The 22015-nt window shown below is 37.5% G+C and overlaps 7 protein-coding genes across 7 annotated transcripts; 3 read left to right on the forward strand and 4 right to left on the reverse strand.

Moving 5' to 3' along the window:
• Positions 1 to 2313: 2313 nt before the first annotated feature.
• On the forward strand, positions 2314 to 3513 carry PKNH_1412700 (malonyl CoA-acyl carrier protein transacylase, putative; the record flags this gene model as incomplete). The annotated part of the gene is made up of 1 exon (XM_002261980.1): positions 2314 to 3513. One exon carries the CDS (start codon positions 2314 to 2316, stop codon positions 3511 to 3513), a length of 1200 nt encoding a protein of 399 aa, XP_002262016.1.
• An 885-nt stretch (positions 3514 to 4398) lies between these two features.
• Positions 4399 to 8311, reverse strand: PKNH_1412800 (GYF domain-containing protein, putative; the record flags this gene model as incomplete). Its single annotated transcript, XM_039113634.1, has 2 exons — positions 4399 to 7755; positions 7931 to 8311. 2 exons carry the CDS (start codon positions 8309 to 8311, stop codon positions 4399 to 4401), a joined length of 3738 nt encoding a protein of 1245 aa, XP_038970007.1.
• A 1094-nt stretch (positions 8312 to 9405) lies between these two features.
• On the forward strand, positions 9406 to 10727 carry PKNH_1412900 (conserved protein, unknown function; the record flags this gene model as incomplete). The annotated part of the gene is made up of 3 exons (XM_002261982.1): positions 9406 to 10151; positions 10438 to 10519; positions 10650 to 10727. 3 exons carry the CDS (start codon positions 9406 to 9408, stop codon positions 10725 to 10727), a joined length of 906 nt encoding a protein of 301 aa, XP_002262018.1.
• A 186-nt stretch (positions 10728 to 10913) lies between these two features.
• Positions 10914 to 11702, reverse strand: PKNH_1413000 (uncharacterized protein; the record flags this gene model as incomplete). Its single annotated transcript, XM_002261983.1, has 1 exon — positions 10914 to 11702. One exon carries the CDS (start codon positions 11700 to 11702, stop codon positions 10914 to 10916), a length of 789 nt encoding a protein of 262 aa, XP_002262019.1.
• An 833-nt stretch (positions 11703 to 12535) lies between these two features.
• PKNH_1413100 (translation initiation factor IF-2, putative) lies at positions 12536 to 15757 on the forward strand (the record flags this gene model as incomplete). The annotated part of the gene is made up of 1 exon (XM_002261984.1): positions 12536 to 15757. One exon carries the CDS (start codon positions 12536 to 12538, stop codon positions 15755 to 15757), a length of 3222 nt encoding a protein of 1073 aa, XP_002262020.1.
• Positions 15758 to 16740: 983 nt separating this feature from the next.
• PKNH_1413150 (apical ring associated protein 1, putative) lies at positions 16741 to 17010 on the reverse strand (the record flags this gene model as incomplete). The annotated part of the gene is made up of 1 exon (XM_039113636.1): positions 16741 to 17010. One exon carries the CDS (start codon positions 17008 to 17010, stop codon positions 16741 to 16743), a length of 270 nt encoding a protein of 89 aa, XP_038970008.1.
• Positions 17011 to 18532: 1522 nt separating this feature from the next.
• Positions 18533 to 18736, reverse strand: PKNH_1413200 (conserved Plasmodium protein, unknown function; the record flags this gene model as incomplete). Its single annotated transcript, XM_002261985.1, has 1 exon — positions 18533 to 18736. One exon carries the CDS (start codon positions 18734 to 18736, stop codon positions 18533 to 18535), a length of 204 nt encoding a protein of 67 aa, XP_002262021.1.
• Between the last annotated feature and the right edge of the window lie 3279 nt (positions 18737 to 22015).

Consider the following 22015-nt stretch of genomic DNA (forward strand, 5'->3'; position numbering starts at 1 on the left):
TTTTACCCCTGTGCACGGTTTACCCCCGTAGCCACGACACACAAGATAGGGCAGAATAAAGAAAACAGAAATGATGGGGGAAATAATAAAGGTGTATCTGTGAACCTTACTGAAGCACACGACGAGCATAAAAGATGTATATGCCTCCCCCTTATGCAAACCCTGATTTTTTAAAAAAAGTTTTGCATCATTATTGTAACATTTTATTTTGCATAATTTTTCCTTTTTTAAAATATGCATCTTCAATTTCCTGCCTCCCCCTTTTTTTTTTTTTTTTTTTTTTTTTTTTTTTTTTAATGCCATTCCTTATTTTTATTTGTTTATTCTAATAGATGCGCACAACATGCATACTTCTCTACATGGAAAACAAACATATTACTGCAGTTCGTATGTATTATGTGTGCACTTACTGTGTATATATATATGCGAGTTAAAAATTTTTTTCTTCTATCCAATTTGGTTTTCTTAACCTCGGTGAGGGGTTCGTTTCACAAGACACACACGGGGTTGACTCCCTATTTAATGAATTGAATACAAATGTTCGCCAAGCGCGATAAATGATCAGATCCTTCTATTGCTAAATAGAAGGTGTAGATACGTGACTCATTGCTTCTCAGTGTGTCTAAGAAGTGTATAATGTAATAGCACCAGCGGAGGCTGCAATAAAGGAAAGTGCGAAGGAGGTGAAAAACAACCAAGGGGTGTAACTACCACGTCGCGCGATATATTACACACGATGTATTTATTAACTTTAATTTTTTATTTTTTTCTGAAATGTAGTTATACCTGAGGATAGCAAATCCCGCGATGCAAATTGTTTCCCATTGCGTTTCTTTTTTCCCCCGCCCTTAAGACAGAACATATCCAGGAGAAATTATAAGCACACATGAGGGCGCAGAGTTTGAGGCATCTGAATTTAGTAGAAATACTCCAGTTGTAAACAACTTAATCATTTGTTAAGACATCGAAATGGTCGTAAGGAAAGAAGTTCTATTCAGAATTATTCTGTAAAAAAGGGGGGGGTAAAAATTAAAATTTGTACTTTCACTTCCTGATTTTAAAACATATACGCTATTAGTTTTTCTTTTTTTTTTTTTTTTTTTTTTTTTAACATATATGATTAAAGGGTGATCACACTACTTGAAAGGAAATGTGAAAAAAAATCGCGTCACATCGTTGCGCTGCATAATACGCTGGTATTCTGTGGAAATGCGTAGAGAAAAATATCCCTCGAACGGAAGTACCCATTTCGTAAAGGAAAAGAATGAGGACGAAAGAGATGGTGGAGGGCTCTCATTATGAGTGTGCATGGAAGGCGTACATTCAATCAAATCGCCTTTCGATGAATGCATTTTATTTGCTTTCCCTTTTTTTTTTTGCTGTTCTTGCGATGGAAATGGTTGCACATTTTAATCTATTAAAAGTGGCGAAAAAGGCAAGTAAAGTAGAAAACAAATAAGTACACAAATTAGTAATCAAATAAGGGAGCTATTGGACTCCTCGCGACTTCATTTCATTTTCGAGAAATGCATAACGACCGTTGCTGTCACCCCCCAACAGATCTACTACTTCCCATTTTTAAAGATTTTTCCTGATTATTTTTTTTTTTTCTTCTTGTGAGACGGAGAAATGGCGTGCATGCTTAAAATTTTTCCTTTCCTTTTTTTTAAAACAAAAGTGTATACTAAAAGCACCAGTGTTGTAACTTGATCATTTTGAATTTTTTTTTTTTTTTTAAATCGTTTTGGTACACCATCATTCGGTTTAGCCTATTCTCCTATTTTAACCTTTAATCTGACATCACTGCAGAATAAACAAGAGAGCACACCCTAATGAAACGCAAACATAACATCAGCACATAAAGAGGCCACGCGTGTGTTTGCACGTATATACAACGTAAGTAGGAACCGTTCTGTCGACACGGATACTTTTGAAAAGCGTACATATAAGTGTGTACATAAACGGCACAGGGCGGTGAAGAAGGTAGAACAAAAAAAAAAAAAAAAAAAAAGGGAAGATAGTCCACCAAACTGGGAATATACTTCTGCATGTTTAGCTCCTCGTAAAGCAATTCTGCAAAGTTGATCGCCGTCCCGAGAACGTGAGTGCTGCTTGTGATCTGGTGAAGCAGGCCAATTAGGATATTTTGCCCTCTACAGTGTGTATGTAGGTATACATGTGGGTATTTTTTTTGAACCCCATAACAGTGCACGGTTAAACGCACACACAAACATTAGCAGGACGTGCATTTGCGCTACCAACAGAGGACCGCCACGCGAACATAGACACTCATACACACACGCACAAAGAAGAATGCACATTATAACGTCCCGCACAGTGCTAACAATAAGCATAATAGTGATAAAAATTATTCTGTGGAACTCGGAAGAATGCAAAGGTTTCATTTTGAAGGGAAAGGAAAGAGCAGTGAGTGGGGTGCTACGCAGAGGAATGGACAAAAAGAATAGGAGGAGGTTAACCAAAGAAGAAAATCTCAGAGATCAAATAAATGAACAAATTATGACATCATCTGAAAATGATAATTACATTAAAAAAAAATTAAAAGAATTCGAAAAATATAGAATAGCAACATACAGCTCTCAATACACTTTTTTTTTTCCAGGACAGGGAGAGCAATATATATCGATGGGATTAGATACATACAACACGTGTAAAAATGCTAAAGAAATGTATGACCGTGCCAGTAAAATTCTGGGCTACAATTTAATGGATATTATTAAAAATGGTCCAATAGAGAAATTAAAGGACTCAGAAATTTCACAGCCATCCATTTATACTGTTTCCATTGCTGCTTACGAAAAGTTGAAACAAGAAAAGCAAGACATAGTTATGAAGCTAAATTTATGTATGGGGTATTCATTAGGTGAATATTCTGCCTTAACATGTTCTGAAGCTTTGCCCTTTGAGGAAGGCGTATTTTTAACAAAGGAAAGAGGAAAAGCAATGCAGAACTGTGCCAAGTTATACAAAACGACTACCATTGCAATTGTTGGGCTAACCTTAGATCGTATTCACAACCTGATAGAAGATGTCAATAAAGAAATGGATGATGATATTTTTATTGTCAGTTATATGACTCCAAAAAAATTCGGATTATGTGGAAAACCGGAAAGTATGCAATATCTGAACAAATTGGCAAAGGAAAAATATAAAGCTATTTTTACTAAAGAGTTACAAATTTCCGGGGGGTTCCACTCGTCCTATATGTTCCCAGCTAGGAAGGCATTAGAAAACGCCTTAAGACAGATAATATTCAGAAAGCCAAAAATTCCAGTCATTTCAAATGTCGATGGCTGTGCTTATGATGACCCACACATAATCAAACAGCTGCTACTTCTGCAGTTGACGAGTCCCATTAGAATAAATGCCTGCCTAGAGAATGTGTTAAAACATGGATACGAGACTGGCTACGAGCTGGGGCCCGGAACGATCAACTCGAACCTTTTGAAGGACGTGTCGAAGAAGCAGAAGGAGGCAACGCCGTATATCTAGTGGGGTATATGCTTGTGTTGTTCCTTGTATTTCCATGCTCGTTCATGTGTCTCTTTCCCCCATGTAGCCTTCCCCGTGCTACTCCCGCACCTAATTAACCCCCCGAACAAACTGAGCACCAGCTGCAATTTTACCCTCGCAAAGCGACAAACCTATTTGTGAACTGTCCAGACAGAGCAAATGAGGGGCTGCTGAACTACGTAGCATCCTCCATGGTGCCATAAAAGCGTTTTTTCTTTTTTTTCTCTAATCAAGATATCAATCTCTCCCTTGTCGAGTGTCGCCCCTTAACGGGTAAAGACAACCAATGCGCGTTTGCGGTAAAGGTCTACATGTGCAGATTTACGAACGTTCATAAACACGCAAAAAAGCTTTGATCTTTTTCTCTTTCATTTTGCCAACTCCGCAGTTTTAAAAAGGCACACATTAAAGAAGCATAATTCTGGACGAGGCTTAAGTCTGTAAATTTAACAAAAGGGTAACATGACATAACATTGATACCTACGCGTAATGTGTATATGCATTTGCGCAATCGCGAGTTTACACGAGCGCCACTAAAAAAGGAGCATTAACACTCATATGCATTATGATACAAAAAAAAAAAAAAAAAGAAAAGAAAAAAAATTGAAAATTTTCCATACATATCATACACAAATTTTACATATTCATAAAAACTAAAACATTGTCATTTTATCAAACAAAAGGGGAAGGCGTCTCTAAACGAAAATAAGGGGAGACTGACCATCTGCACGTATGCTCAATGTGTTGCTTATACGCCCACAAAAAAAAAAAAAAAAAAAAAAAAAAAGTACACAAAAATATGTGCACACAGTGTTCCTCTATGATGACAGCTATTCCCAACTTAAAAGAAACCCCCTTTCACTATCATCTCTTCGTAATGAAGACACGGTGACGATCTCCTATAAAACGATCTGAATAGCAGTCATCATAAAAATTATCCGTTACTGTACTTTTCAAATTTTTATTGCCAACTTTGTTCAGTAAAAAATGGCTCACATTATTTTTACCCACGGGATAATCTATCACATTTCCTTCTTTTTCGGAAAAATTTTTACAAAAAAAATTGCCCTTTGAGAGAAATTTAATTTTTGCCAGTTTGTTGTCACTCTTGCCCATGTCACTTTCCCCCTTGTTCATATCATCACCCACTCCATTTTGTTCCTTATCCTTATAACTGCAATTATGGCCCGAGAGTTCTCTATAGCTCAGAAACGAACATGGCCTGGGTATGGGGGAACTGTTCTTTAAGCCCTTCTGCACTTGGCATCTTTTTTTTTTTTCATCCAATATGTTATCAAATTTCAAGTTGTTCACAACTGATAGTAATGTGTCCCTTTTTGCAGAAATGTTTTTTTTTTCTATCGATTTGAGGAAGCTATTGTACTTTTTTAGGTTACGTGTAAAGTCTTCATTTGGGAGCAAACTTCTCAATTTTCCGCTTGTCCCGTTTTCCTCACTCGCATTTTTGTACTTACTGAGCATGTTACACAAAAGCTCATGAACGTTTCGCTTACATGATGTCACCTCATCTTGCTGAAAACTTATATTGTCGCTTTTGACACCATAGGTTCCTTTAGCCATTTCCTTCTCTTCCGTTCTGAGCGAATTTTCTTCACTTTCAAATATGTCTACATCAAGCTTGTCAACCCTGTTAGGCAGTCCCATCTCGTCGCATCCCCTCCTACGTTCGTTTTCCTCATAATTGTTCATCTGGTTCTTCTTATTAAAAAGGAAATCGCTATTTGCAGGGGAATTCACAGGAATGTCATCTTTCTTCCCATCAGCACACTGTAGCAGGGATGATAATATCGATTTTTTCCTTCCTTCCATTTTGTTCCTCATTTCTTGCTCTAAAAAAGTAACATACAATTCATTTATTTCCTTCTTTTCATTATTCAAAGAATGACAATTTTCGAGTACACGATTTATTACGTCTGCCTTGTACTTTTCCTTTTTTATTTGAGATGTATTTTCTCCTGGGTCTTCCTCCTTCTCCCCATAGTTGTCACTTAAGACACTATTTCTAGCAGAACACCAGTGGCCTAATTCTTCCGCGTTGTAAACATCGTATTGATTTTTGCTCCACCTGGAGCTACGCCTTCTCCTTCTGTTTAGCCACATCCTTACACGGCGCTGTATCAAAATTATGCACTTTAAAAATTCATCATAACTTACGTAGTAGTTGTACACAACTTCTGCATTGTTCTTGTGGTTGAGGCACAGAGTGGTTGACTGTTCCTTGGAAACTTCCTTGCAGCTCCTTCCTTGCGGTCTCCTATGTTCCCTTTTGTTTTCCCATTCTTCTGCTCTTCCCTGCGCTCTCCCTTCCTCATTCATCAATTTAACCCTCTCAACACTTTTCAGTGACCCCTTATTTATTACTAACGAATATTCTACCTTCTTCTGCTTCCTTGGAGAACTTTCCAATTCCCCATTTGAGAATTTCCCCCTCGTGTGCAAATAACCCTTTTTGTCCGCCACCTGCTCTATACTTCCAAACGAATTTCCCTTAAAAATTGTTTTCCTTGGAGTAGCACACGCGGGGCATATTTCACATGAGCAATCATAAGCAACGCTGCGTATACCTCCAAAGGTAACCTTATTTGTCCCTTTCTTCCTCAAGTGTCTTCGCTCCATAGGAACCATTTCGTGATTGTCCTCGCCGATGTATATTGCCTCATCATGAATTGATAAATTGATTATTCTGTTCAGGTAAGATGTCATTCGCTTCTTCTTTATGTTGAGAAGGCACTCCTGAGCTTGACTTATACTGCTCATGGCAATTTCCATACACCTTTGCTTTTGGTGATATTCTTTAATTCGAAACTCTTCATTAATATCACTAATTATTTTTTCGATCATGTCCGCTTCGCTTGAAAATGAATCATTGGCGTAATTTACAGATGCTTTAATATGTCCAGTTGTTACACTCTGCCCGTTATTCTGAACGGTACTTTTCCCTGCGTTCTCTTCACATGGATATGTGTGTGATTTGTCATTTTCTTGGGGAGATCCAATGTTTGTCCTCTCATGAGTTGCATTATTATTTGTGCTGACATATGATTCCGTTGGGGTGGTGCAAGAATCTTGTTTCGACGCCCCGTTGGAAGTTAAATTGAGCGCCTTCTCTGCCCCACATCCAGAGGACCAGCCATGACGTGCCTCCACCTCGATATCCTCACAAACGACATGCCTACCCGAGTAAGCACTTTCCTTCAATTTAACCATTTCGTCTTTGATCCTTTTAATCTCCCTTTTCAGCCTTTTCACTTGATTTTTTTTTTTTCCATTTTTGTTATCATGTGCTGTGTTATGAATTGTGGCATTTGCCCCCTTTGTAAAATCTTCCCTTTTACTGTGAATATCAGATGTGGATTTCTTTTCACTCACTTCGTTGTTGTGCTTGTCGTTTAATTTTTGGGATTTTTTCTCCATGTACTGTCCAACGTACTCCCCTTCGGGAAAATATATTTCACTTCTCCTTATAACGTAGTCGTCCATGCCATCGGGGGTAGTAACTCCCCCTTGGATGAAAAATTTATGTTTCTCCGTTTGGCTCCCTTTTGAATCTTCCAATTTTGTATTGACTCCCTGGGAAAGAGTACCCTCAATGTTGTTCGTCAGGTTATCACCAAGCAGTTCATGGCTTCCCGAATTTAGTAAAACGTTTTTTTCAATATAGCTAATCACTTCACACATTTTGTAGTACTTATCCTTATCGTGTAATCTGATTAACGTATCGTCCTCAAAATATTCATTTATGATCCATGTAAAAATGGTGTTGCTATTGAAGGGGCCTTGTTCCTTCCCATTGTCGTCTATGTAGACCCAGTATAAAATTCTCCTTGCGTTAAGGAGATCATTGAACTCGTTAATTATATTCTTGTCTTGCGATAATCCGCTCTGTTCCTTTTGATCATGGTTAATCTTGTTTTCCATTTCTGTTTGATCTAACTCTGTGGAAAATTCACTTGGCAAAAATATCTGCTCATGAACATCTTTCAAATAATTACCTGTTTTTATTTCACTTAACGTGTGATTATATATTATTCCGTTTTTTAAATGAACTTTTATTTTCCCCTTTAGTTTATCATTTTCGAAAAGGATACAATAATTCTTATCGTAGAGTCTTTTGTTCTTCATGTTCAGTTCGCTTCGGTGCAGATAATCCACTTTGTCTTTGTTCAGGTCTTTCCGCAGCACGTACAGGATGAGTCCCTCCTATGGATGGAAAAAAGAAAAAAAGAAAAAAAAAAAAAAAATGATCAAGGGGGCCATACACACTGATGGGAAGTTATTATCTTTTTACGGTTAGCCCATCGGGGGAAGGATCCATCCCCTCTTCACACCCCTGCACAGTGCAACTTCCACCATTTTCCATGTCACATATACTCACGTCCCTCTCCAGCATGTTAAAGGCGTGTGAAATGTTCACTTCGTACGACATGAGGCATATTTCGTTCTGTTCCTTCTTCACGCACATGTACCATGGCGTTTCGTAAAAGAGTCCATTAGGTATTTCGTTCTTCAGACTACGCTGCGCGCCATAGGGGCGGCCACTTACGTCACCACTTGGTTGAGCATTTGTCCAAGTGCCTGATAAATTGGCTGACCCGTTGCATCCTCGATTACTTGACTCTCCCCTCGCGTCCCCACTCTCCACTTTAATGTGCAGACAGTACACCACATTTTCTTCCTCCTGCTTGTTCTCTCTAAAAGCTGTGTCCTCCGTGCACAGCTCAACTTCAACACTGTGGATGTACAGGTTGATGTCCATCGTGTTGTGCGATCAGGTCTGTCGTATGTGCATGATGCGCAAGCGATACACATGCATATCCGTACATACACACCCGAGCATGCTTATGAATTTGTACATTTCCAGCCATATGTCTAAGGACCTGTGTACATATGAACATAACTTTCTTTTACCAAATTGCTATCTCTCCTTGAAACAATTACATTGTGCTAGCCAGCATGTCGTGCGCCAACAGACCTTTTCGTATAACAAGGGAATGCACACATTGGGCATAGGCGAACGGGGGATTTTTTTTTTTCCCTGCAGGAGAAGAATGTTTAGGGGAGCTAAGGTACGGAAGTGTGAGGTCTCTCCTTGACTGTTCGGGTTGGATGACTTCGCATACACATGCTAAACGAAAAACTGTGTACGACACAAATGACATGTGTACAGATCGCGCTGTTCTCTCTCCGCTGGCATTTTTTTAATTCGCGCAAAAGTCGAAAAAAAAAAAAAAAAAAAAAAAAGAAGTAAAATAAAATAAAATAAAAGAGTAAAAAATCAAAATAAACAGATAAATAAATTAAACATCTCATAATGTTCCCCAGTGGGCGCGCGTGTTCCGTTTCCCATTTTTCGTTAGAGCAAAAAAAGGAAGGGTCGTCCAAGGGGGGGCTATATATCTTCTCTTCACCTTGAATTCCTTTTCTCCGTCGCTCAACCCTTTTTGCTGCACTCGAAATGGTTCACCACTTTTTTTAAAAAACTTCTTTCATTTCCAAAAGCTTTTCTAGCCGTCCCACCAACATGATGACTGAGCAGGCGCACTTTCAACCTTCTCGAATGTCGACGCGTGAAGCTTTCCCGAGGTCCAGAGTTTTCAGCAAAATGACCATCATGCATATGGATACATAAGTGCACCTGCGTGTACGTATGAGTTCACATTTTAGCGTACACGCCTGTAGATCCCTTTGTCAGAAGAGTTGCAGCGTCTCGACATAGCCAACAAGAGGAAAGAGCAGGGGGAATAAAATTGTTTTTTTTTTTTGGGGGGAGGGTTACCACGTCCTGTCAGATCTATCACCATGTTGTTCCCAGGTTGAAGGCGGAGTCAACTTGTTTTCCTCCCCGAACCAATGTCACGCGCACTGCGCCCCATGGGGAAAATTCTCCACTGCGTAGGTCACTCTGTTGGTCACTCATGTAGGACATACGACACAACAAGTGGGGTGACGCCTTACCTCTTCTCGAAGAAACAAATCACCTACACACAACACGACAGCAGAAACATCAATTCGAAGAATGCCTACCTGTACGATTTGTACAGATCCTTGGAGAACTGCAAAAATGCAAGTAGCCTGTACAAACTGAGCTGCAAAATAAAGGGGTGCCAAATATATGACCTCTACATATGGAGGTTAATGGAACAGAAGTTTTACGAATTTCATAAAGATCTAACACCCAAGGAAATTTCCTGTATCATTAATCATTTTAAGCAAATAAAAATAAATGATAGTAAAATATACGAGCGCTGTGTTGATATAATTCTTCCTTCCATAGGTTCCTATTCGTTACAGGATTTGTCTGTCCTGTGTTTGTCTCTGACTTATTTTAATAAAGTGAACTCATCCTTTATGCTCAGAGTAGCAGATGCAATAATTAAATTGTATGAGAGCGAAAAGAGCAAAATACAACAACTGAGTAAGAAAGAGCTTCAACAGATTTTCATTTCCTACGTACATATAATTGGAGCCTATAGCAAAGTAGGCCATAAGCATATCGAATTATTTAAAATAGCTTCTGTGTATATTCATTTGGCCCTTACTGCCGATATATATATTCCTTCCAAGATCTTTATCAAGATAGTCACATCCTACTCCACGTAAGTGCCTTTCCTGCTTGACAACACACCTGTATTGCATACACAATAAACTATGTTGTTAAGAAAAAAAAAAAAAAAAAAAAAAAAAAAAAAAAAGGGGGGAAATGCCATCAGAAATGACACCATACATATACATATTTGTTTCCTAAATGTACATTTGCCTTGGATGTATATAGGGATGGTTATACGCTGGGCCGTTATATACATAGCGGTACACATGTTGTATAATATGCCTGCTTGTACGTATATAAACTAGCATGTTTGAACGTCTGCCCCTCCCTTTCAGCGTCAAAATAAAACACAGCAAAATATTCGAGCAAATAGCCAAGCATATACCCACGGTCAAAATTACGGATGACGAACTGAAGGTTGGAGGGCGATTTTAAGCCGCATTATCTCTTCTGTTGTCACAGATGGGGAAACCACTCTTATTTTCCTCCCATTATATTGTTCCCATCATTTCGTTGCGTACATTACTTTTTCCCCTCCCTTTCTCAGAGCATAAAGCGGAGCTTCGATCAACTCGGTTACTCCTGTGAAACCCTAGACAAGTACATCCAGTACAGGCTGTCTTAGCTAGAAAGTCCTCTGCATGGATGCATTTTCGCGGTCCCACTGATTGGCATTTTGCCTTGGTAACATAATGAATTGGATTTTTCCTTCCCCCCGGAGTGGAATGCGCAGGGATGGGCACATGAGTACATGTAGCAGAACCCACGTCCCGAAATTCTAACAACCACGCGAAATTACAATTTGTACACATCATAAATTGCGAACCCGACGCATCAAAAACTGGACAACATCCCCCAAGTACGCAGCGTTGTGATTGTACGTATTGAAGAAGTTGCTTTCGAGGAAGATCATTTGGTTCTTGGCGTGAACACGCTCCTCCCCCAAAATGTCCATAACCTTTTTCCTTTCCCGCGGAGACAGGGATAAATCCCTAATGTAGGAACTGAAAAAGCATATGTTGTTTTCCTCGTGGTCCACAATAGAGGATCCATGCCATATGACTGAATATTGAAAGGAGTGAGGAAAACTAAATCTATCATGGTGCATTGTTCTTGGTAATGTGGCTTCATGTTGTAATTTTGTTAGTGGGGTGACAAATGTGCTTGGATTTTTTTTCTTCTCTTTTATATTTTCCTGATCGTGAGTTAGACCTAACAATTTATTTAGCCGATATTTATTTCTGAATTTAAAATGTCTCCTCGTCCTTTCCTTACCAACACAAACTTTCATAATTTCCTTTTTAATATTTTTGCTAATAACAGTTGGAGGTTCACACACGGTTGTCCTATCCTCCAGCCTCACAGGCGGGACTTTCAATTTTGTTCTCTTCTGTTCATCATTTAAGTTTACTCTCTCTCTTTTTTTCCGATTCTTCTTCCCTCTCATTTGGTTAAACATGTAATACCTTTGTTGAGTTTCTACATTTTTATATTTCAGCTCATTGTTCAGGCTAAGGTGGTGAAAATATTTTTCAGCCCACTTAAGGCTGAGTAAAATTTTGGGCTTCACGAGGTCCCATTTTTTCACAATGCTTCCCATTATGCATACTTACCTGAACTGTTTCTTCCCTGGCATTTCTTATTTTCTTTTTTGGATGTTTACTTCAGCCGCTTTAGAAAATGTGTTCACGCGAAGTACCATATCAACATAATATTTCGATGCTCCTCTGTTTCTGCGTAAATGGTGGGATTTCCCTTACGATGGGAAAATTTCAACCGCAGGTAGGGGCATACTATGGTACGGAAAAAAAAAAAAATAAAATAACAATTTTTATGGCTATAAATCAGTGTAACAATAGTGCGACTTACAGGTAGCTTCTCTCGCGAGTGCTGTGTACACATGTGAACGTATACCCCAGGAAGTGTTTAGGCCAAGTGGGTGCCGACTCTTCATACATATTTGTGCACGAAATTAGGGGCACACAAAGATTGGGCTAAAACCACGGGAAGGAGAGCAGCTTAATTAGAAAAGGATAGAAGCGAAAAGAAACATGTATTTTCTTTCCTTTTATTATTTTTTTTTGACTTCCTCTTGCATCATAATATTTTTTTACAAAATCTACATGGTGTGAAGATACACAACGGGGGCACAGCTCATGCAGGGCCTAAACCGTTACATAATAGTAGCGAAACTTCAAAGTGACACTTTACCGTGGGAAATAACTCGCTTGTGTAGATTGCGACAGTACAAAAGCATTATATCCCTTTCCCCCCATTCATTTGTAAAGTTTATTTTATTTTTTTTTTTTATTTTTTTTTTTTTTAACCCTCTCGAGTAGTATCGCTTCTGCCTCATGGCCGTCCATATGAGCACACTCCCCCCCCTCCCCCCTGGCACAATGGTCTAGCTAGAAAAAAAAATAAATTAAAATAATGATCACTCTGTGCTGCAAGCTCCTATACAAAGGGAAATTCATCCCCGTGGGCCGGAGAATATTCAGGGAAAAACTGATAAGTGGGAGGAAGCAAAAATCTCCCATCATTCTGTTGCCGCCGTACATATCCATACACGAGCTTAGGTTAATGCTGAACATAAACTACGAGACCTGTTTCAAAGCGGCAAATGTGTACAAGAGTGGAAACCAGTATAAGTGGAAGGATTCGGAAGATAGGACCTTCCAAAGTGTAAACAAAAGGAACGTTATTATCCCATACAGCACTGCTGCTTATGTGAGTAAAATTTTTAAGTTTAAGCCGAGACTCATTGAGGTGGAATTATTTTGCGAAGAGGAAGAGAAAAAGAGTGGGACACTTCAGGATGTGTACAGGAAGGTCTACTTAGCGGAAGAGTACCATGCAAATGTTTTGAGGCTCCAAGGGGAGTCCACAAACGATGCCAGCCATGGTAACCATGCAAACGTTGCTCCCAAGGATACTTCTCCCTCGGTGCAAGCCAACCCAAATGAACCTCGCAGCCAGAGTAGTTGTTATGACCCCCCGTGCTTACCGCCCAAGGAACAAAGAAGCCCTCTCGATGAAAAAAAAAAAAACTATTACACCGTCGTGTCTGTGATAGGCCACATCAACCATGGGAAAACCACCATGCTGGACAAAATGACAAACAACAATTTGGCCTTAAGTGAAGCGGGCTGTATTACGCAAAATATAAAACCTATACATTTCGAACGTGGGCCTTTTAAGTTCACCTTTGTTGACACTCCAGGACACAAAGTTTTCCAAATCTTCAGAGGAAGAGCAGCTTTCCTCTCTGATATATTAATCATATTGATTTCCCTAGAAGTAGGAGCTGAAATACAAACAGAAGAAGCAATTAAGTACGCAGACAAATTTGGCATCCCCGTCGTCTTTGTTCTAAACAAAGCAGATCTGTATGGAGAAAATGAGTCCATAGTAAAAGCAGAGTTAAGAAAGCAATGCACGAATATGTATGATCAGGGGAATTTAAAGCATAATTTTTCAAAAGAAATTGAAAACGCGATAGCTATATCCTCACTGACGGGTTACAATTTGGACAAGCTAATGAACAGACTGTTTTTTATTTCTCATTATATTGACTTGCCGTATCACAGTGTGAACCGATTTTACAACAATTGTGAGGCAATACGGGATGCTGACTTAGGTGTTGGGAACTCCCTCGGGGGGGGAAGCGCGCGCGATAATCCCCTTCATGGTAAAACCCTCAGTGATAATAACCCAGATGGCAGGACCCCTCATGAGTACACCCTCCATGAGGAAAAAACTCACCCAAGCATGTACAACACGGAGAAAGCAAAGGAAAGGAGAAAATCAGATCTGAACTTACTGCAAAAGTATATTAGAAAATCTGACTGTCTACTAGCTATAGACAAAAACCCAGTAGGAATGGGCATGGTGGTAGATATAAGCAAAGACTCCAGCAAGGGGACAATTCTTCATGTCATTATCCGAAACGGATTCTTCATCGAAGGAAGTTATTTTATATGCGGTTCTGCATATGGAAAAATTCAAAAAATGTATAAGTTTAATAGTAACTTTAAGGAGAGCTGCAGCTATGCCTCGATAGGTATGGCTGTACTAATCAGTGGAATGAAGAAACATGGAAACGCAACAACGGATGATCTAATTTTTACCCTTCCACAGAGTAACGCTTTTAGGTTATGCCAGTATAGACTAATGGTAGAAAAGTTAGCCACTCTACAAGTAAGTGGAAAAGAAATCAAAGTCTCTTGGGAAAATGATATGAAGAAAAATGAATTTCATTCGGAAGATATTTATCAAAATCGACTCGCCATGTCGGATAAAAGAAAAGCCATTGAAGAGTTCGGAATAGAAAAGGAAAACATATTCGAAGATGTATCCGTGGAGGAATTTCACAAAAGTAACACGCAAAGGAAGAAGGAGGAAGAAGAAGAACAAAAATCTGTTGTAATCGAATTGGAGGAAGAAAACAAATATGAGGATCTATCCAGGGTTAAGAAAAAAAAAATACAATCCATCCTCTCGCAGGGTGATTCAGATGAAAGCATTTTAGTACCTGAAGAAAACACCTTTTCCTTTTTTGAAAGCCCCAAACAAGGTGAACACCTGGACCCCTTGGTAAGTTCCCACTGGGGAGGAGTCCATTACCAAGAGAAGGATCAGCCAAACAGTTCAAGCGGTGCTCAAAAAATAAATCCCTTGACACACGATCAACAGGAAACAGAAAACGATATCACGAACGAAAGAAATAATAATTTTCAAAGCAGACCTTATAACACGGAAAGTGCTACCTTGTATGAGCGCACAGAAGTGGGAAAAGAGGAAGATGCACACGAGGAAAAAGGAAAGACACATTCGGTTTGGAGAACATCATCCCATGGGAGAGGAAGGAAGAGCAGACACGCGCTGAATTCCGATGCAAAGAATGGACAACCTTCCCAAGAAGCGTCGGATTCCAATAGCGAACAATACACCGATGAGAAGAAGCTGAACGACCCATGGTACTACGAAGAAAGCGAAGAAACGTGGGCGAAAAAAGTCCTCCAAAGAAACGATGAACTTATGGAAACGTGGAGAAACAAAACAAGGCAAAGGGAAATCGAAAAGGAGAGACAAATTTTTTACGAAAAACAAATGATTTTGAAAAATGAAATTTTAAGGAGAAAACTTTTGGGAGAAGAAAAATTAACTGAAGAGGAAATTAATGCATATCTGTATGAGGAAGAAAAAAGCAACGCAAATAATTCTCAAGAATCAAGTAGCGATGAGCCTATAGAACTACCGCAAAAAAATTGCCCAGTTATACCCATCATAATCAGAACCAACTATGTTGGAATGTTCGATATATTTCTAGACGAATTTGAAAATCTTCAAAAAATTTATAATGTTAAAATATCGGTCGTTCATGGTGGAATAGGTCCCATAACCCCAAACGACGTTGTGCACGCAGAGGTAGAAAGTAATTTTGGCTATTGTTGCATTTATGCTTTTCAAGTCAAAGTTTTACCTGACTCAGTAAAGCAATCAGTGCTCTCCAACATTGTGATAAAACAATTCGACGTTTTCACGGACCTAATAGACGATGTTGTGAATAGAATTAAAAATGTTAAGGCACTGATTGCACATAATATGTATGTGCGAAGTCTCAAAAGTGAAAGAACACAAGAAGGGGTGTAAGTCTTATTGTGAAACGCATTGCGGTTCCTTTGAGAAATAATATATTGTCATGTTGAGCGGTGGGGAAAAACCAAAATATGAAGAGAATGTATGGATCATGTTCTTATGACTCCTTAGGTTTGAATACAATGTTCAGGTTTTTTTTTTTTCTTCTTTACACTTCCAACTATTGGAAAACTTATAACAGCTCCATGGCTACCAAAATTGTAGTGTTTCCTTTGGCACCTCTCAGTTGCCCAGATAAATATCAAATGGTGAAGAATTTCATTCAACATATCCTTCTTAACTACAAATATTGCCCATTTTTTGTTGGAGGCATTTTTGTTCCAATTTGGCAGAAATCTTCAAAAGGCGGAGGACAGCCATATGTGCTCATGTACCATACAAACATGTATATGACATCCCCCCATTTGTTTTCAATACGTTCAGGTTAATTTCGTTTTAGCCGAGCAAATTTATCTTTACTTTATTATTTATTATTATTATTTTATTTTTTTTTTTTTTGCTTATGTAAAGACTTCTCGAATTTGTTAAATTTAAAAAGTGGAATTCACTAAAAAAAAGAGTTTCATAATTCAAGCAAGAATGCTCACATTGCTAAAGGTTACAAAGGGGAACATTTGTGTGAATCATTAAAAAATGGCAAAAAAATAAAATGTCAATTTAAAGAGTAGTGTGTAACATTTATAAAGCAAAGTTTAAAGGTTTACAAATGTAGTTTTGGCGAAAGGGTTGTAAATTTAATGCGCCACAACATGTGCATCTCCCGTAAAAAGGTTTTTATGCGCGTTAATGTATTAGAGTTAATTTTGTCTTAAAATTTCTTATTCCTTTTAAGCGTATTCATCTTAGGAGAGTCTTACCTGATCCATTTTATATTTTCTTGCCCGCGTTGGTCGACACGATTGGGGATGATGTTTCGTTCTCTTATTTGTGAACCTCGTTGTATTGCACTTTTTCTGTTATCTGTTATTCCTTGAATTCTATATAATAATGGTAGAAACTTCGATCGGGTTAGTAAAAACTGTCTTGGGGGTGTAGACTTGTACTGCCGGTGCGGACACAACTGCTGGTACAGACATAACTGTTGATACAGGTAGAACGGCCGGTACAGAGACAACTGTTGACGGTGCAGTAACAATTGTTGCTATGTGGGGGGTCTGAACTGTGTAAATCTTCGATGTTTGAACCACAGGTACAGACATATACGACCTGTAAACGGCCGAAGAACTGGGAACATAAACGATAGACATCTTTACGAAGGGGGTATACTAAGGATTAAAAAATTATTATCAAAAGGGGCGTATAAGCTGTGTAAATTTTGTGTTCCGTGGAAGGCGCTTAAAAATTGAGAAATCTTCGGTGTGCTCAAAAATCGACTGTTAGACTCGTGCGATGTGATACTATAACAATTGTTGGAGAAAAATGTTTTAAAGAATAAAATAATATAAAAAAAAAAGGAATGCGCAAAAATTAAATGTAAATAAAGGAAAAGAATAAGCAAAACAAAATGGAACAAAAATGAAGTTATAAATTGTCTACATTTTTTCATAAATTATTTTATTTTTTAGCTAGCTATTTTTTAAAATTGTAAAGAAAAAAGAAAAAAAAAAAAAAACAGCTTTATAACTTTTTCCGTGAGCAAAAGGCTATTCTTTTTATCTTGTTCTAGTAACACCTTTTCAACAACGGTGTAATTTTGCTGGAAAAGTGACATCATATACTTTTGACAGCTTTACTTTTTATATGATTTCCCGTATTCTCTTGCTTTTTTGCGTGCAAATAGATAGTTTTTTTTTTTTTTTCTGAGAAAGTAGCAAAAATTGGCTAGTAATATATAGCGAAATGTTTTTTTTTTTTTTTTTTCCGCAAATATAGCTATTAATACGGAAAATTGCAAAGAAAAAAAAAAAAATTATTAACGGGAAAGGTAATTTTTTGTTATTTTTTTTCTTTTTCTTTTCTTGTCCTGTTTGTTCATGCTGCCGTGTATCGCTGATCTGTGAAGGGTGATTGCCAGGAATTTTTAAGCTAAATATTTTATAACCCGTTGAGCCAGAAGTCACTTTTGATATCCTAGCAGAATTAACCAACACAGAACAAGCTAGGGTTAATATAATTACACATATGTGTTCTGTTTAAGGCCCAAACAGAAAAAAGTTTACATTCGGAGTTAAATTTTTTATAATCTAACATGTGAGTTGATTCTTAAAATGGAGAGAATAAAAAAATTCAATAAAACTCCTTTTATATATATAAGCATGTTTAAACGTAAAAAGAAAGCACACAAGCGTTCATAAGTGTAAGGAGCAAACAGGAAAGAAGTGAAAGGAAATCAAACTAAGGAGGCATGCATATATAACATGTTTTTCAAACCTATCATAGAAGGAAATTCATTTAGAAAAGAACGACACAGATAATTCGATAATTAATTTTTTTTTTTTTTTTATATGTATACATATTAGTAAACGAATAAATATAAGCAAATTTTAAGGTCCCCCCTCAGATTGTTTTTCCTCTCCAATAGTAGACATCTAGAAAGTTATTTCATTGGTTTACCATAAAATGTTTCCTGAATAATATTTTTCTGCTCCTTGATAGTATTTCCAACTGGTTAATATCCCTTCTTAGCACTAATGAAATGTTCCAACCTGAGCAACACCCTCTTGTGGTTGTACATAAAGACAGAATTCACCGCCAAGTGCATACTCCTATTCCTCTTCATTAAATTTCTCTTCATCCTTCCCATTGTCTATCATATGTCCAAATCGAATTTTAAAGGATAACAGTCGTTACGGGCGCGGCGTATGAGTAGCTAAGACATACTTGTGGGGAAGGGATAACTTGAATATTTTTAATAATCGGTATGGTTTGTGGAATCGTATACACAACTGTTTGTGGCACGACACTGTACGTAGTTGTGTAAACAACTGGCGCAGGACGCACCGTCACCACGGGGGATATCACTGTTGCGAACATTTTCTAAAAAGGGGAGAAAATACACAAAAAAGTACGTGTGTATTGGCGTTGCGTGCATTTTCGTGTATTGTTAATCCACGAGAAGTTGTTGGATAAGCTCCAATTGCACGAAGTAATTTTTACGCGGATTAGAGGCATATATATACATATATCTGTTTTTTTTTTTTTTTTTTTTTTTTTTTTTCTTTCGCTGCTGCCTCCATGGATGCCTTACTTAAATAAAGTAAGGGTCTATTCTTATCAGGGCAAACAAAAATTTGGCAAAAAGAAAAATATGAACTATTTTAAAAAAATCTTCGCAGTGTGATGAGGCATCAACTTTTTTAAAAAAATTCCAATTTCACAGGGTCTACGTAATAATTGCAGTAATGTGTAATTATCATGCCTATAAAATTTGAATGAGCAAAGTGAGATGAAGTTCCTTTGTTTTGTAGAGGGTGGAATGGCTAATGGTTCTTCAAAATGAAAATTTCACCTTCACACGACAAAATGGACGTTGCAAAAGGGTAAACGCGAGTGAATATACATATGCGTAAATATGCATATGTATTTACATACACAAACGTGTCTACCTCCTTGCTGGAAAGCGGGCTCATAGTGTCTTCTCGTGGACAGTCTTCAACAGTATTCAATTTTTGTGAATTAACTTCCGCAATTGCAATTTAAATGGGATTGATGTTATTTTCGCAGTTTATTTGTAGGGCTAACAAATTGTTACACGAACAGGTGTTTATAAATTTGCATAATTATATAATTGTGCATTTATACACTTACGTGTGCGCCAAAAATGTATATCCCATTTTAATGTCTTTATGTGATTTATATAGGCATGCATAAGTACAGATGTACGTGTCACATGCGTAAATCTGTTGGTCCTTTAAATTTCACTTTTTTTTTTTTTTTTTTTTTTTCAAATGAAAGCATTCTTTTTCAGAAATAAATGAATGCAGTTTTTTTATTTTATTTTTTTTTTTTCCTCCCTTTTCTTTTTCATTATCTGCATGTGCATGTAGATTCTTTTTTGTTTCTTGTTGAAAGAAGCTAAAATGGCAACAGTTTTAAAAAAAAAAAATAAATAAAGGGAACGTACCTTTTAAAATAGCCAATTAATCCGAACAAATACAGTCTTACGTATACACACTAACATCCTTCAAGGAAAATCGCAATATTACATACTGTTATTACTGTTTACGCTTCATTTTTTTTTTTTTTTTTTTTTCCTTTTAATTTTGATAAATTATGAAAAATATATCTAACTTTGCAGCTACGTAAGAAAGAAGCAACACTTAAGGGAAATTTTAAAAAAAGACGCATAATCACACGATGCGGAAAAGTTACAAAATTGGAGGGGGACAAAAAATACAGCTTTGTTGTAGAAGCCACTTTTTCCTTAAATTCAAAACAGGGAACATTAATCTTGTAGAAATGATGTACTTCATCGGAAAGGAATCAGTGTGTAGTAGTCCCACGTAACATCCCACCAAAAAAAAAAAAAAAAAAAAAAAGTTAATTTTTTCTGTTTTTACATTGTAGTAATTTTTTTTTTTAAGGGGAACCACCTAAAGAGAATCACAAAAATTGTAAAGGTGGTAATCCGCTATTAATTGCTTATAACTAGACATGGGACACACTCAAGAAAACGTTAAAGACTTCTTAACTATGCGCATGTTGTAGTGGTATAACCTACTGATGTTTGACTCAGTGAGCCTAGCTCGTGTGCGTTGTAGCTATTTTAGCAGTCAGTCTAAATTATCGACACTCTGCTTTTGTGGCACATGAGATGTCAGAGGTTTTTATGTGTATTATACTCATCCTGTGCACAATACGGGGATGCCGTGCATACCCCGCTGGAAGAGCATTTTACTTTTAGCCGTTTTAGCGCTCCCAATCGAAAGGGAATTCCAAAGAATTTATTTCTCCTCCCATTTGGTCAGAAGGGGGTATTCAGTACATTATCAATCCCTTCTCTTTGTTCTATTATTCCCCTTAGATAGTGCACACCATAGATATATTATAATTCTCAGGTCTGAACGTTTTCACCTTGCTTGTTCGTTTTCCCCACCTTGGAAAAGTAAAATTGTTAAAAGTGAAAGGATGACAAGCCCATATTTTGGTTAAAACATTACACAATATAAATATGGCACAGTGTAATATGGGAAGCTAACGCTAAGTTTTCGTTTTAGCAAAGGAAATGGCATGTATAAAAAAGTAATTTCACATAATCCTGCGTGGTATGGTAAAAATTTAGTTGTCCCCTTTCGATGGGACCACAAATAAATTTTAATTTAACCATTGTTATCTTTTTGCAAATGGCTAATACTTGAATTTTTTCTTTCTATTGTTCATTTTATTCGTAAACCTTGCGGGAATGAACAGTGTTACGGCAAATCCTATTCAGCGCAAGTAATGAGAAACTTTTTTAAAAGGTGTAAGAAGGGGGGATGTGTCAAAAGGATGCTTAAATGGGGACGTTCGCAAAGTAGAAAAAATTGGAAACACTGGAAAAGTTAATGAAATTGGCAAAATAGGCTAAACTGATCAATTGACAAAACTGGGAAAACTGCCAAAATTCTTGTACACCCCGTGAAATACCGTGGTCCTGGAGAAACAAACTGCGCTCGCTCACATTTGAGTACACCACAGCAAACCTGACACATATACTTGCCGCAGGAATCAGCGGGAATTTCTTTCTTTTTTCTTTTTTTTTTTTTATACTTCCATATGAATAATGGGAAAAGTGCATAATGAAGGTGGCAATTCCTGGGAAGGTGCTTTACTGTGGAAATAAAAAAAAGATCAGAAGTTCGGGATTTATAAATGGTGCTAACATGGCGTGTATGTATGCATATAAAAATGTTTGCACAGCCGGGGAAACAAAGAAAAGTAAACATTTGACAAATGTTAGTATGAGTGCTTACATGGATGATACGGAAACAGGCTTTTTTATTGCTTCGTGAGGTATACACTTTTTTTTTTTTTTTTTTTTTTTTTTTTCTCTCCACGTTCATCCTATGTATCAGCTAAAGTACGAGAAAATAATTACCACATAATTGTGATTATGCTTCCTCCTGGAGGTACATTATGCCACCATCACCTCTCGCCCACATTTCGTGTTACTACGAAAAAGAAGAAAAAAAAAAATTAACAAGCTTGTTTTGTGTTTCCTCTATATAGCGCACCCTAAAAAACAGTTGTGAATTCACGTACAATTTTGTGTACACAGAACAAGGTGTATAATCAACACCCCACGCCACTTTTCCCCGACAAAAAAAAAAAAAA

The sequence above is a fragment of the Plasmodium knowlesi genome (genome assembly GCF_000006355.2).
Source record: "Plasmodium knowlesi strain H genome assembly, chromosome: 14".
NCBI lineage: Eukaryota > Apicomplexa > Aconoidasida > Haemosporida > Plasmodiidae > Plasmodium > Plasmodium knowlesi.